Source organism: Oenanthe melanoleuca, chromosome 13 (genome assembly GCF_029582105.1).
Source record: "Oenanthe melanoleuca isolate GR-GAL-2019-014 chromosome 13, OMel1.0, whole genome shotgun sequence".
NCBI classification, from domain to species: domain Eukaryota; kingdom Metazoa; phylum Chordata; class Aves; order Passeriformes; family Muscicapidae; genus Oenanthe; species Oenanthe melanoleuca.
Window position 1 is genome coordinate 9,647,635 of NC_079347.1, and position 16,325 is coordinate 9,663,959.

General features: G+C 38.3%; 1 protein-coding gene across 1 annotated transcript in view; it reads left to right on the forward strand.

The window, feature by feature from the left end:
• The window catches only part of RNF130 (ring finger protein 130), a 42,480-nt gene that overhangs the window by 16,909 nt on the left and 9,246 nt on the right, over nucleotides 1-16,325 (forward strand). Inside the window, exons 3-5 of the mRNA XM_056502154.1 lie at nucleotides 7,048-7,298; nucleotides 10,776-10,847; nucleotides 12,676-12,758. Of these exons, the coding sequence (XP_056358129.1) occupies nucleotides 7,048-7,298; nucleotides 10,776-10,847; nucleotides 12,676-12,758 (406 nt within the window). The remainder of the gene's footprint in view (nucleotides 1-7,047; nucleotides 7,299-10,775; nucleotides 10,848-12,675; nucleotides 12,759-16,325) is intronic.

The window sequence follows — 16,325 nt, forward strand, 5'->3', positions numbered from 1 at the left end:
AAGGTTTGAATAAGGAATTTGAATAAGGAATTTGGTCTACTTTGTTAGCATACTAATACCTTAACAGTTTTATTCCTTAAAAGAGACTGCAAATCAGTTTACTTACCATAAACATGGCTAAATGCCATATAGAAATGTGAATAAAAAAATATAAAAATCTGCACAGATTGTGGAAAGGGGATTATCAAGTGTTATATTTCTTTGTGCCAAGCTTTTTAATTCTTCTGGCATTATTTAGGTGGAATGTCCGTTTCCTTTAGAAAAGATAAAACTGCAATGCAAGCAGATGCAAAAAAAAAAGCAGAGGAAAAAGTGTGAAATGTCTGTAAAGTCATTGCAACATCTATCTGCTTTTCCCCTGTCTAGGCTTGGTTTTTCCCAGTGTAAAGAGTGCAAAAGGTCACATGCAACAACAAAAAAAAATTAAAAAAAAAAAAAAGTAATACCCAGGAGATAAAAGCCCTTCCACAGAAAGGGAATATGTGATATAAGTGGAATTATCAAGGTGATTCAAAGGAGGGGAGCACAAGAAACCCCAAACCCAATGTCCCTGCTATTCTAGAGGAGCTCTGCTGCAGTTCAAATTCCAGGGATTTATAAACTCTCTCCCCTTCTTGGCCTGGCCATGGGTCTGTCCTCCTGCTGCCCATCAGAAGCATTGAAGCAGCGTGTTTAAAGACTGAGCAGGGATTCTGGAACTTGAGGGACTCTAACAATAAAGAGGTGGTGCATCTTGTAGCTTAATAGAGGATCTTAATTATTCTAGCAGAGCTTATTGTCATATGACTTGAGATGGAAAATAGAGGGGAGCTCCTCGGGTGAGGTGGGTGAAGAGGAAATGATCTGCAGAGAAGCCCAACCTCTTTTGTACATGCTGATGTTGTGTTGTATACTTGAGAGGCTGTGAGTGTTGGTTTTCTAGAATGTGTTGGGTGTTGGATAAGACAGCTTGACCTTGACAAGCTTGAGGAAATCCAGGGGCGTAGCTCCCCAGCTCACATGTATCAGCAGGATTTGTACTTGTGAATGAATCAGGATGTGGCTGTGATATCTGTTTTGATTGTATGTGAACTTCTCCTTAAGAAACATTTCCCTAAGTGTCAGAATAGAACAAGTGGGTTATGAAACAACGTGTCAGCAGTTGTCATCTAAATACAGCCCAACCATTTTCTCAACTGATTTTGCTATTTGGCTCTCCTTTTAGGAACTCTTGGTCAGAGTAGATTATAAAGAGGATCAAAAATACAGCAAGGACATTTTACTGAGGCATTGTTTCTTCTTTAATGAAGGAGGATGGGCTTATAAGTTTATTGTTTATCACTTAGGAATTTAATGTGCTACAGGCCAGCACAACAAGAATCTGATTAAGCTTTAATATTTGTTTCGAATTTAATTGCGTCACACCCATCTTTGAAAAGCTGCTCTTGCTGTTTCTGGTTTTCTAATCATATGCCTCAATCAATGCCTGTTTTTCTTAAAGGAGCAGGGCTTTGTGATGGTCCATCATGTCTGCAGTACAGCAGTGCCTGGCACTCTGCAGAACACTGAAGTGTGTGTAATCATGTTTAGAGGGCACAGAGCAGAGCCCTCTCTTTACCTGACAGAGTGAAATCTGTTGAAGTTCTTTTTGCTAAAAAGAAGAGTTTTAAGTGTTCTTCAGACTCACACTGACAGTATTTCACAGAAGCGTTTTCCTCACTGAACTTGAAATACCTACTTCTTTGTTTTCTTGAGTAGAGAGAATTCAAGTTTTAATCTCAGAAGCTTTTTTATTTAGGTTGTTTAGTATAGGTTTCTGCAGCAAAGAGGCTTGTGATTTCTGAAAATACCTGCTCAGTGTTTTGGGATACAAAGTTTTTCCACTGGTTGTATTTAACTGAGGCATCCTGAAAAGCCTGACTTCTGGGTAATAATTTCATGTGCTGCTGCCCTTTATGACTTTTCTCATAGCAATTTTGTAAAATCTGTTCTGGTGTCTGACATATATAAAATAGACATCCTAAGCTAAACGTTTACATGCAGGCAAGAATTCAACATTTTCAAAATTATTAAGGCAACAGGAAGACAAATGTTTTAAAATTCTACCAGTCTCATTTTAAAACTAATGTATATTCCTTGCATTAAATTCTTGTCTTGTTTAGAATGCAATAACTGTCAAATATTATGGTCTTTTTCTGTTTTCAGAAGTATTTGATTTAGGACATCTCAGACAACATATTCTACTCTTGAGATTGCTCATGTGTTGACAGCTTGGATGTGCTCTTGTTTACTTTCTGATTAGATCAAAATAAAAATATGTGCGGCTAGACCGGTTTTAATGACTCTGAAGATATGCCAAGGCTCGTCCTCTTGGTGTCTGCTTTCCCATAAACCTGTTTAGAATGTAAGAGTTATTCTTCACAATAAATTTCTTTCTTTTGCATCAGACAAAAATATTAAGGTACCTGATAAATGTGTGGGTTTCCCCACTGTTGTGCCATGGAATTTTTATTTAAAAACAGTTCTCCCCAAGCCTTTTTCTAGCAGCACAGCTTTGCTTACAGATCAGTATGCCTTTCCCATATCCTTTGCCTTATGGGTCCCATGGATTATATCCTCTGTGGCTGAATCCTTTCCCTTGCAGAGGTAATCCTTGCTTCCACCTCTGCTCTCATGCAGCTCAGATGTCTTCTGGAGTTTTCACAAAACTCACAATCAGTCTCTTGAAATTTCATATGGAGCCATAGCTTTCATTAGTGCTTTCCTGCTTTCTTTGTCATTTTCTGGGCTCCCAAATTCAGTTGGAGTGGTTTCACTGTTAGTTGATGTTATTCCCAGAAATCTGTCGCTCTCAGTAGTAGGACTGATCCCTTTCCTGGGTACTGAATAGTAGGTGTTGCTGTCTTTTTATTTCTGACATAATGCATTCAGAAGTGCTTAGCACACAGCTACAGTATTTTAATAGAAGAATAGGGAAGTCTGGTTTTTGAGGATGGGCAGTTTTATTTCCAATTACGTTATCGTGATGATGATCCTAATGCCACACTCAGAAAGGCAGTGGCCTTTCACTGTCTGAATCCAGCTTTCGAGTGATGGTCTGGACCAATCTTTATCAGGAAATGGGGAATTTGTGTTTTCTAAGGAAGTTCTCTAGAATTTTCACCAACAGAATTCAGGTAAATGTGCTACGTTTAGGTTTTTCAGATAGAAATTATGAAAGGACTCGGTTGAAGTAAAATTTTCTCTGCTATTTAAAGAGAGAACAGTATTCTTACACAAGCATAAGATGAGTGCAGTCTGTGTGCTTCATGCTGTGTCTGCAGCATCAGCAGCCACTATCAGAGACTTATTGCAAGGACTTTAGCTTAAAATATCAGCCATTAGCAAATCACTGACCTTTGTTATGAGTATGTGACTTAATTCTCAGTTCTCTGCAAACCTTGTTGCATCAAATCAAAATAGTTCAGTGCTTCTTACAGGTGGTTTGTCACTTTCCACACTCGAGGTGGTTTTGCCCTCCCCATCTGCAAGAAGGTGCTTGAAACATTGCAGCCTGATTGGCAGTTGCGTTTTGCCAGGCTGCCATTCCCTGCAACCTCCAGTGCATGCTGGATGGACTGAAGGTGCCTGAAGTCTTCTCTTTGAACCATGCCTGTCTTCAGCTTCAGCCTGGTATCCTGGACATAGTTACTCATATTTTGAGCTTTGATAAACATTTGGTGGTCAAGAATCAACAGCAACAATGAAAAAAGAAACCTACCAAAAACAACACAACAAAAGCACCACAAATACTTGCCTGTGATGACACTTGTAACATTTATTTGAGATGACTTTTTATTGACTTTCTAAGCATGCTCTTTTAGAATTGCTAGGAGATGTGAATAGGTCAGTGAGAGAGCAAAGCAGTTTCCTTATGAGCTCCACAGGAAATTTCTGGATGTTGCTGTTTTTCCCATAGTCTTGTTTTTACTGTCTTCTCAGCTTTTAAGTTCTGTCTTCTGCTCTCACAATGTAATATTACACAGATTTAATGATTAGTCACAACTTCATCCCTTTTCATACACAGAGTTGTATAACTATCCTAATTAAACATGTGCATGGTAAAATTGCAAGCTGGAGAGCGCTGCCTGGGCTTGGATGATAGCAATTAAATGATTTATGTTTACAGGCATCAATATTTATCTTATGCCTACCGTCTGTCCTAGCTTGTCATCTGTGGTTCCATGTGTAGTTCATTAGCTTTAGTAAGCAATCCAGATTCTTTTCTCTGGACACTGTGTTCTTGGCTGAGGAGAATATTGCTTTTTGTAAGATTATGGAGTAAGACCATATTCTGAGTTTCACAAACACTCTTAGTCTTTCTGTCTTCACCTGAGGATTTTTTTTTTCTGCTAAAGTTTCAGAAATACAAGGTTTCAAGGTGCTTAAAATAAATGAGTCACTCTCTTCTCCTGCCCCCAATTGTTCTCAAACAGGGAGTTCTTGCTAAAATTATTTAGGGTGATGCCCCTGACAAAAATACGGATGAACCAAGTCCCAGTTTCCACTGAGCTTCAGTATGTTAAACAGACACCATTTATTTTTCTTTTCTGCAGTTCTCCTTGGCTCTGGCAGGGTCAGAAGCAGCAGTAGCACTTTGGCTGTTCCCAGTTGAGTCATTTGGAATGCAAATCACTTTGCAGTGATGCCAGAGGTTCCCATTGTGCTGGGCTTTATATAAAACGCGTGACAGATTGTCAGCTTTGTCACATTCCCTGGGTAGAGGGGAATAGGTAGAGACTTCAGCTTTGGATTCAGATAGAACTGGACTAGTATCAGAAGATCTTTGTCATCTTTGCTTTGTAGATAACTATAAATCCTGTTAGAATATTACATTGAGTGCTTTATCTTGATATTTTTATAATAACATAATTTCTCAGTGCAAATAAATTCCTACTGGGGAAGCTTAGCAGAACATGTGCTCTGGGGAATAGAGTCTTCCTGTACCCTTCCCTGCTTTTCTTCTCTGTCTGAACTAGATATGAAGAGCAGAACTGAAGTCTGGGGAAAATATCAAGCAATATAAATTATCTTCTCTTGATTGATCTTGCACTATCTGAGCTGCAGGGATTTGGGGTTGCAGGAGCATGTGCTGCATCTACAGGATCTTGCAGGAAGGGTGTCTCTTGTGCTATAAAAATGTGCTGTAAGATTGGGTAGGAACTATCTTCCTAACTGGACAAATATGAATCTGGGTAGATTTCCATGAAAATAAAGGTAGTGATGGACTTTTACTTTGAGATTTGCTGTCTATTAAATATATTGGTTATTTTTTCATGAAATCAGACTTGGTACTGAAGTGTCTTCTGAGAGCTGGATGAAAGTTGATCTTGTGTGAGTCTGTGCTATACTAGAGATTAAATAAATTGGGTTCAGTTTTCATTGCTATTCAAAGCTTTTGAATTACTGTGGCACTGTTTCAAAAATATTCAGAAGGAAACACTGAACTTTCTTTTCCTATTCAATCCCATGTTAGCAGGACAAAACCTGAATGACTTTTCCATTTCATTTTTAAATAAAGAAAAGTTTAAATTTATTGAGGAAAGCAATTTGAGGGCTGTGGAATGGTTTTTTCAATTATTGTGCAAATTCTAATTTCTGAGATTATCAGTTTTGATTCTTTTGAGTATCTTCATCAGCACAATCCACATCACCAACATTGGTGAACTTAATAGGAAATCTGATGATAGTGACTATGAATGTTACTATTTAGCATGGTGAATTCAAAGAGTAACAAGAGAACATTTAAGACTGTTGCACAACTCCATTAAAAGTCCCCATTTTGGAAAATTATGTAGCTGTCACCCGGAGTTATTGTGCCCAAGGTTTCAAACAAGCTGCTCTTTTGGCTCTTGAACATCATTTTGTGGATACAGTAGTTTCTTAAAAATTAGGTTTTGATTAAAAGACTTTGAACAAATGCTTTATGTTAAAATAGGACCTCATGTTCTCTACTGTCATTCTAGGTTCTCTGTAGCTTAAATCCACTCTAAATCCAGAATCTTGGTGCTGAAGTTGTTTGCCTTATACATTTCCTCTCAGAGGGAATGTGAATTGGAGCAAGCAGATGGAACAAGCAGATGAACAGACTTTGTAAGCATTTTGAAAATAGGTCTTGAAAAGGTTTTTAGTATAGGAAGCAAATAAGTCTGGATGAATAAGAATGAAATTTCACAAGGGTTTTTTTCCTTTTGGCTTTGGTTTTTCTGAAACTTTTCTTTCTTTGAACTTAGAATTACCCTGTGTTCAAGATCCTCTTTTTTTTTAATGGGGTCTTTACTTTAAAACATAGGTGCTCTCTCTGCTGTATAGGCGATTTTGTTCTTTTTCAGCAAGGCTCATGGTTTTCCTATTATCCTTGTACCAATAATTTTCCCTTTGGGACAGGAAATAGTCTAGAGGCAAGAAACTATGAAAACAGATGGGCTACACATTGAAAATGGAGCTGATGAAGCTGACAGCCTCTTTGCGATCCTATCAAGCGTGTCTTTGTACGGGTGATAAAATCAGCTGTCAAACTTCTGCCAAGTTTTTTCAATTCTTTTTCTACTGTGCAGCCACATAACCATGCAAGGGAACTTGCATAACTCTCCCCAGCAACATCCACAGCACAGCCTATGCTAAGGGTGCTCAAGCAATATTCTCATATTCTCACTCATCTCCTAAATGTTTTTCTGAGAGTTGCCTGTTTAGGTATTCACTGCTTCAGATCTGGAACAAATGTACTTTGGAAAGCTAGTTCAGACTTCACATAGTAATTACAATGTGGGAAGTACTGTGTAACCAGCAGTAGAGATCTGTTACTGTCTGTGGAGATGCGGAGAGTTTGCATATTAATGCCCTAATTTGAAAATCTGAGTTGGAAGGACAAGGCATGAGTAGAGTGCCCAGTAGCATTGTTCCATGTGCCATAGATGGCTTAGATTAAAGCTTCTTGAGTTGTCAAATGGCTTTGCATTTGGAAAATCTTGTAAGCAGAGTGCTGTGTTAACTTTAAATAGCAATTGAACTTTTTTCCCCTTTTTATAGGAACTGGAGACATTGTTGCTGTCATGATTACAGAATCAAAGGTTAAGGAGATCCTGAATTACTTGGAAAAGAATATCTCTGTCCTGATGGCCATAGCAGTGGGGTCCCGTGTTCCTCCGAAGAACTTCAGTCGGGGCTCTCTAGTCTTTGTGTCAATATCATTCATTGTCTTGATGATCATTTCTTCAGCTTGGTTAATATTTTACTTCATCCAGAAGATCAGGTACACAAGTGCACGTGACAGAAATCAGGTAAGGGGTCTCTTCTTTTCTCTTAAGTTATGGAGATAATATTTCTGTATACAATAATCAATAGAGAAAAAATAAGGAATTCCCATCAAACTGTTGTTAAGAACCTCTGTTACAAGGCAGAGCATATTGCCAGACAAGGATTTTTATACAGCAAAGTGTTTACATCCTGAGCAGCACTGATACAGATCCTATTACATGACAGAAGGAGTAAAACTGAAGCAAAATACTTGAGTTTTGGTTTGTGTAAGTTCAAAAGTAAGATGGATTCTGTATTGGCTGAGTAATGTATACTGAATGTATGTTGGGAATGAGGAGGAAAGTTAAATTGTGAATCAACTTGTGTAGTGAGCAAATGTTACTAATTCTCTCCATGCTCTTAGTGATATGTTCTGTAATAGTTAAGGTAATTCAGAAATTGTACAGAAGTATTTCCAAACCATAATTTGTCATGAATGGTAGAGTAAAAAAAACTAAGGTGTAGAGCTGCTTAGAAGTCTGTGTTAACTTTCAACTTTATTTGAGACCACCCTTAGTAAGGAGTGCCTAATTCTCCTGCCTAATTATGCCTAATATATTTTAACCAAAATTTTGTCCAATATGCTTTTCTTATATTCTTTTTCAACTCTTTATTTGTTTAAGAACTGAGTTATGTATTACCATATCCAGACATCTAGACTAAATCAAGTTGTCAACTCAAACACAGATAAACTTTAGGAGTAAATGTTTTACTGGAGTGCACTTAATGACCCTCCATAGTGTGCCTTGGCTTTTGTTGAGAAGGGTCAGTAAAGCTCAGGAAATCCACAGGGCTCTCTTTGCCCTGCCTCTCTGTCAAGACTAACTTAGAAACCTCCTGACCTCTAGTAACTGTCCCCCCTCTTCCCCAAATTACAGCTGATACACAGCAGCTGACTGTGGGTCAGTTCTTTGTTTTTTTGTCAGATCTAAAACAAATTCAAACTTACGAAGCCTCTGCTGTGGCACAGGATTTCCTTTTCAGCTACTATAAATAGTGTCTGATGCTGCAGGTCCCTTGGGCATCCTGTAGATTTTCCTAAGGATGTCATTCTTAAATGACCACACTGTAGCTGGTACTTAGTGTGGTCCCTTGGGATGGTGAAAGTTTAAATATAACTGTAATTTAATGAATGTCTGTGGAATACTAAATTGTGCCTTCTCTATCCCCTACATGGCTCTAGGCTCCTTCCAAATGTCCACGTTTCAAAACAGTTGCTCCATTGGGAAAGGGCTCTTATGACCTTTTTTCTTTCTTTAGATTTTTACAAAGGTCAGGAGAAACTTGATGAAAATTTTATGTGGTTTAAAAAGCTGAGCTTATTAAACTTTAATAAGAAGGTGGCGACAGCTACAGCTTATTTTTAAAGAGCTTTGAGAGCTTTCACAAAGACAGCACTGTTAGTGATTAAATAACTTGGTTTAGGCTATGATCTTGTTTTTAAGTTATGTCAAGGTGCAAGTTTTTCTGGTTTTTAAATCAAAGCCATCAAAAACTTGGTGTCTTTTGTAGATAACACAAGTAGATATTGGCATTTCACATCATTATTCTTGTGCATTTCCGGTGGAGGTGTGAAACTCTTTTGCATGTGGGAGTGGCCTTTTTCATCCAGACAGTTGTGGGTTTTAAAGGCAAGCATGTGCTGTATGCCTGTGCCCTAACTTGGCAAAATAGGAAATCCTGAGCATTTCCAGTGTTAGCATGAAAGAGTATTTGTTAAAATTAGAAAATGGAAGAGATTGACCTCTTAAACGGAAGAGATGGAAGTTATTATTTAGCAAATTTATTTATGTAAAAGAACTTCAATATGTTGGGAAAGTTCTGCTGAAATATTATGCTTTCAATGGGAAAATAATCTTTAAAATTTCTTGTAGTGCATATACAATCACATGCAGTAGAACGAAATATAGATACTACCCACATTTACTTAGCTGGTAGAGTTGAGCATTTAAGTTAAATGCCATTTCAGCCTCCTTCCTCTCTTAGTAATGACACTTTTGGTTATGCAATGGTTATCTACTCCAGCAGTGTGCCCAGTGTGTTGTGTGTCATTAAGTACTCAGGCTAATATCCTTGTTCCAGGACATGTAATTTAGATCTGCTTAAACTGACCAAATTCTCACATACTGAAGTTAGGGTGAGATTTCTGCCTTTAGGAAGCGTATCATTTCCCATCCCATGCTTCTGATGCTGTCCTTCCTACATGGATGTACTTCAGTAGCTGGAACTGTGTATCTGATTTTTTTCAAATCCTTGCTCTAAAAAATATAAAATAAGAGCTGCTGTTCTGTGAAAACCACAAGGAAGAAAAGCGCTTATGTAATTCTAGAATAAGTGGTACAGTCAGTTGTGATACAGACTTCTGAGCTCATTGTGTTTTTCACATAAAAGCAACTTTCACTGCAGTTTGCATGTGAGGAAATGTGTGATACAGGGGACACACCTTATGAAGGATTTGGGGTTCAGTTTTATTAATAGTGGGCACTAAACCCCACACATTCATTGCAGGCTGCAGGAGAGGTTTTGAGAGCTACATTCTCAGAAGCAGCTCTTCCCTTTCAAAGGCAGAATACTTAGTTCAGGTTGGAGAGGGAAGAGGAAATACATAACTTCTGGTTTTTAAGTCAGTTGCAAACTGATGTCTCATGTCCCTGAAGGAAGATGACAGAATCTTTGTTTCATTCAGTGCCTGTCTCTGGGACCCCAGTGGGAAAACCGTGGCTAAACAGTTCATTATTGGCTGAGAAGTGGGCATTTCCTTAGGAGTCAGCACTTGAATGTCAGAAAAGGCTCCTTTCATCCAGCTGTGGTGGTCATAAAGCAGCATAAACAGGAAAAAATAATTTGGCTTTTGCATTCAAATTGAGGTTATCTTCTAACCAGTATTAATTTCAGCTTTATTTAAGTCTGTATTGGGTAATTTAGATTTCGTGACCCATCAGTTTTTTCTTTTATGAGATCCTGGTGGTTTTGGATAATAGCAAGAGAGAAACTAGGTTACACTGCATCTCAGAATAAGATCAGCCTACTCAGAGGGGAAATATAAAAATAATTCAAGCTTAAGAGAGCAAGCAATATATTACAGTACACTGAATAAAAATCAGTATGAACAAAATATAATGGAAATCATTGGGAGGGGACATTGCTTCAGCTTTTGTCCTGCAACCTGGGTTTGATTAGTTTTGCACATCAATGTTGATTCACTTCTGTGGACTTCTACACAGTCAGTGAGTTTTATCTCCATGCTTGTGGAGAGCATTTGAGGATCCAGTTGTTGGCTGTTTTTCCTTCCTGATGAATCTCTGTGCTTTGCTGTGTTTGCATTTTACCTTATGTGTTGGCCTGCTGCCATAGTGTGTATTGCAATGGTATTATTGAGTCCAAATAAGTCATTATAAAGGACACTAATGAAGCTTGTTTATCAGGGTTAATTTGTGTTCTCTTCTCTGTCACTTTATTAGCGTCGTCTTGGAGATGCTGCCAAGAAAGCCATTGGTAAATTGACAACCAGGACAGTAAAGAAAGGTGATAAGGTATAATAATAATAAGATTTCAACGTGATAAACTTCAGCATCATGTTTAATTGTTTTCTGGGAAACAATCTCAGTTTTTTCTTTTTGTTTTTGATTTCTGACTTTGCCTTCCTTGTTGGAGGCTTACTTTGTCCTGTGACACAATATTTTGTGTAACTGTTAGTATTGATGTGTGCTGTAAGTCTGTATATTTCAAAGAGGTTTCCCTTGCTTAAATACTATTTGCACTCCATCTGGCAACTGTGACTGAGGGTGGTTTTGTGTGCTGGCTGACTGGGAGGGTGTCCTGGCATGAGAACATAGGGCTAGCATTGTTTATGTGGAATTATAAAGCTTAGAACTTTATCATATGTAAGTTCTATAAAGGAAAAATAAATTTAAAAGACAGGTAATTGAAGATAATCTCTTAAGTAAAATATGACTATTCAGTAAATTAAGGAGGAGCATAAAGAGGTATTTCAGTCAAAGTTACTCTAAGAATGTTTCTTGCTAGTATACAAACTAAAATATATGGTGTGTTATGTCCTAAGCTTTTTCCATTTTTGTGAGCAATATTGCTTTAGTTTTCATTCTGAAAGGAAAAAATAGTTATTTAATCCTGCTTAACTTTTAGCTTTGATTTTCAAAAGACAGGGGAATTCTGGCTATGATTTGATTTTTAAAATATTATGTCTTAGGACCTTTTTATTGTGATTCCTTTTTTCTTTCTTATCAACACTATCAACAGTGGGAGATTAGGAAGTGATAGGAAAATTTGCTTCCAGAGAGAAGGCAGAGAAAATGTCTTTATGTTCTTCCTCCCTCCCTATATAGTTCTATTTCAGAACAGGCCACTGCACTAAACCTTTCCTGGAATTGGAGAACATACAAATTAGAGGAATCTTTGCATGTAGAACAATGCTGTTGTCCTGACAGCAAAAAGTGAGAACTGGCAAGTGCTATGTAGGTTGCAGTACAGACAGCATGAGGTGCATGTGCAGGTGAACAGAGTGGGAAAAACCTTTTCTTCCTCAGAGAAGCCATCAGGGTTCTCTGTGTGCAGCCCTGGCTGGTGCTGACCAGGAGTGGCTTTGACCTTGCTCTGGTCTCTTTCTTGGTGTCTGGCTTGTAGCTGGTTGGCATGAAAAAGAATAATGAAGTTGAACTAAGAAAAGGCACAGCCTGTTTTGTGTCACAGGCCCAAACATTTTAAATATGTCTTGTTGATGGTCTATCTGTATACAAATGAAGTCCTGCCTTTTTCATTTGGAATTTTAAAATATACTTAAAAATATAGTTTTAAAAAATCATAACTTCTGGAAAACAGAAAAGAGAGGAGCTGGTCAATCAGTGATCCTCATATTCACATCTCGGTAAGAAGTTTGATAATTCTTCAAGTAAGCAGCAGCCACAAATGTGGACTACTCTGCACTAAGTAAAGTGTGCTCGTTCTGGCTGTGAAAATGAGCCCCAGAATTCTTATTCTGCCAAAACAAACAAACAAAAAAAAACTGAATAAAATCGAATTGTTAGCTCTAAGCTGGAAGTAAAAAGAAGGAAATTAGGAAAATCTCCACTCTATTTTATAACAATTTCACTGAACATTAAAATCACCTTAGGCCTTAGCTTATGTATCAAATGATGATTTACCAGCTCCAAGAAGGGGGAGTTTTGCATGTATGAGATGCTTTTCTTGCTTAAGTCATGTTGGGATTTAATAATCCAGTCATTGGGTTTATAATTTAGTAACAGCCACTTGGCACAGTGCAGTTCATGTACTAGTCACAACTACTTTGACATTTGTCATAGCCTCAACTCTTGACTTGAATTCTCATTCTATTCATTTTAGGAAACAGACCCAGACTTTGATCATTGTGCTGTCTGCATTGAGAGTTACAAGCAGAACGATGTTGTTCGCATTTTGCCATGCAAGTAAGATAATAAAGTTGCTTTGTTTGGAAACTATTCTCTTTTGGTGTTCTTTTGTTTCATTTCATGTAATAGATGCATTGTAATTCACAAATGCATTTGTTGGATGTTCCAGTCCTAATAACAGCCACTTTATTTTAGACTGTGGTGCCAGAAGGTGTGAAGGTGTTAGGACAGTGGAGATTAAACAGAATTATATTAAAGATATTGGCAGTGGAGCGATTGAGATTGCAGTGAGGGGAAGGAGTGCAGGTTTAAGGACCAAGTGATGGGCAGACTCAAAGCACTTCAGTATAATAAGCCAGGTACAGCTGCAGTATTCTGTACTGTAGATGTGAAACAGCTGTCTGCTGGTTCCTCAAACTGTAGGGAATGGAAATGCAGTCTTTGCAACCTTCATACCACCTGGCATTAGTCAGCCACTGTGCTGTCATCTCTCTTTGGTCTCTTCAATGCAGTGTGATCTTGGCTCGTGTCTGAAGATTTGTACTTGCTGGTGATTCTGCATTACTGCTTAAAATGTGACAACTTCTTCCCCCTTTTATAGCATGGTGTTGACATTTACAGGTTTTTAGTCTGCTTCCATTCCAATTCCATTCTTGAGTTGTTTTGGGACATTTTCCTTTGAGAAATGCTTTTAAATACTTTTCCACTCCGTGGTTGATTTTGATGAATCATACATTTTGGTAGCATTACCAAGGACATCTTTCCCTTGTGTTCTGAAATGAAAAGTTTTCTCCTCATCTCCAGACACAAAACATGTAAATTAGGTTGTATATGTGCTGCCAGATCCAGTAACTTGGCTTGTGCTTGGTACATGAATGGGTCTGCATGATAATCCAGAAGTAGCAAAGTCATGTGTTGGAGTCGATCTCCAGTCAGGCAGCAGCAGCACATAAGAGCTCATTATTGGTCTTATAAATCCTCCTGGAGGCTCTTCTGAATATCATTAATATCTTCTGATGTGCAGGGCATTTCCATCATCATAAAAGGAAAACAGTATCATTTTATATCTTACTGATCAAAATATGTGTAGCCAAAACTCTAATTCAGTTTACTGTTCTCTGTTTCTTACTGCTAGAACAGCAGGAAACAATGACCTGTTTTAGATTCTCAGTGTTGTTCAGCTAAAATACCCTACAACTAATCATTTAGAAATTCTCATTAAAATATTCAAGAATAGAAGAGTTTAGATTGAAAAGATTTGGGAGCTTTTGATCATGTGGATGTGTGCATTTCTTTTTTACAATTTGGTCATTTTTACCGATGTACTCTTGTTCTGAAAAATGTACTCCTGAGTGTAAAGTAAAGATTTCAGAGTTACATCATCTATTGCAATCTCAAGTGAAGCTTGTATAGGTGAATTAAGCCCTGCTCTTTGGATATGTTCTGCAGAAGGTAATTCAGAAATTAGAGGAGGAACTTCTGGAAACTGCACACCAGTTTTGGACCACTGAGATGATTGTTTTGTAAACTGCCTCTTAAGAAAGTGTGTCTTGTGTAGCGCTACTGTGAGGCTCAAGGACATGGAATGAAAGGTCACAAGTCCCACTCCTCTGTGCCTTTCTCCTGATACTGAGCAAAGGCCAGGAGGAGGTCCTTGCCAGTGAAGAGAAAATGAGTCTTCGTGGGAGGAAAACATCTGTTCCCACTGAGCACAAGGCAGAGCTGGAATTAAAAGCCAGTTAAAGAACTGCCCCTGTGCAAGCAGTGGATATGTTGCTGATATCCAGACCATTTAAACAAGGTGATCATTGATTTATTTTTTAAATTAAAAAGAAAGACCTTTTTCTTCTGACACCTTTGTTGAGCTGCAGTCCTGCAGACAGGAAGCTCTGGGCTCTCGGGGATAGTTGCAGCTGTTCAGGGAGCTGCATGCAGGTGCACCTGGCTGCCACCTCAGCACAGCCTGCCCCAGTGCAGTTTCCCATGTAAAGGAGAGATCAAGGCTCTTGTACAGATCATTTTCTGTTCTGTTTTTCACAAGAACGTAAGGTCAGCAAAGGCTCAGATTTCATTCCTGCCAAAGGCTGTATGACAACTTTTATGTTCGCTTTCTACTTCTTTTTTACATCTCACTTTTCATTTGCTGCACCTCAGCTTTTAAGCTAAGTGCAAAACTGTCTAGGCTAGACACAAACAGTGAGATGGATGCTTTTCACAAGACATTTTTGTACTTGTAGATGAAAAGCCAACTAGTATCTTCAAAGATGGGCCAAATAAATTTTAGATTCCATGTGAGATTTTTCGGTTTTCAGTGCCTGAGATGCTTTTCCCCAAATCTTGTTATGGAGGTTTAACTTCTTTCTACTTCCTCATATTTCAGCCTTCCATTTTAGTGCAGCATGCAATCAATGTTAGTTAAAAGAAAAAAAAACAAACCAAAAACCAAACAGCACACAGACAATAAAACAAAGCCTAGAAGAGTTTCTAAGCCAGATGAGAAGATGAATTGCAAGAAAACCATGGAGAAAATTATTTGACCAAGAGGAAGCAAATAAAAGGCTAGAAGTTCTTACTGTGCTTGTTGGGGAAGCTGTAATCATTAGACAGCTGGAATCACTGACATGTGACATCTTTGCTGCTTTCATCAATTTAAAAGTAGCCTTTCTCTTTAGTAGCACAGTTGTTCTCCTCAGTTAAGTATGTCCTGTCACACTGTGCTTCAGCAGAGAAATCTGGTCTGGGCTGACAAGCAGTAGGCAAAATCTACAGCAGCTGAGCAAGTTGCACCTAAAATTCTGTAGCAAAACACGAAACTGTGGCAAATTTTAAAATAAACTAGAGTGAAAATTGTAGAAATTCAAGTGCATTGTTTGCAGTAGTTCATTTTATGCTTCAAAGAGAGATGTTCAGTACCAGCAGTCTATGGCCATACCTATAGCTTTAGTGCACAGAGGGACAAGCAGCCACCTATTTTAGGTGGCTTCCAAGTTTGAGGAATGTGTCTTTTGTGAATGTCATTATATAAGTGAAAAGTAAGTAGAGGAAGCAAATGTCAGAGGGATCCTAGCAAAAGACAAACCTCATGGACAATTTTCCTTATTCAGATAGTTTTATTCTACCATCACACTGTTGTATCTAGGGGCTGAGAAGGCACTAGGTGAAAAGTGATCAGGAGTGGGTAGTGTGAAGGATTAGTGAAAGATAAGGGAAAGGGAGAGCGAAGTAACAGGTTAGAGAAGAACAGAAAATGACATTGGGAAGGGCAGAAAGGTGGCCAAAGGAGGAAGGAAGGAATTAATAAGGTAGGAAAATAATTAAAAGCGTAGCAAATACTACAAAATAAGTGGCTTTTGAGCAAAAGTCTTAATTCCTGTCCTGGGCAAGAAGGAGGAAAGTGACAAAAGTGACTAAACCAGATTTTCAGACTTGCTGCTGCAAACTTTTTATTTTTAAGACCAAATTAACATAGAGTCTTGATAGCATCCTTTCTGCTTCCTGCAGTGCCTTGGACCCCAGGGCCAGGGAAGCAGCTGCCTTCAGCAGTGGCCAAAAATCCTGCTTTGCAGCAGCAGAGGTCCCTTTGGTGGGATGCTGCACTGAGAGCAGGGAAGGGTAGTGAGCTCT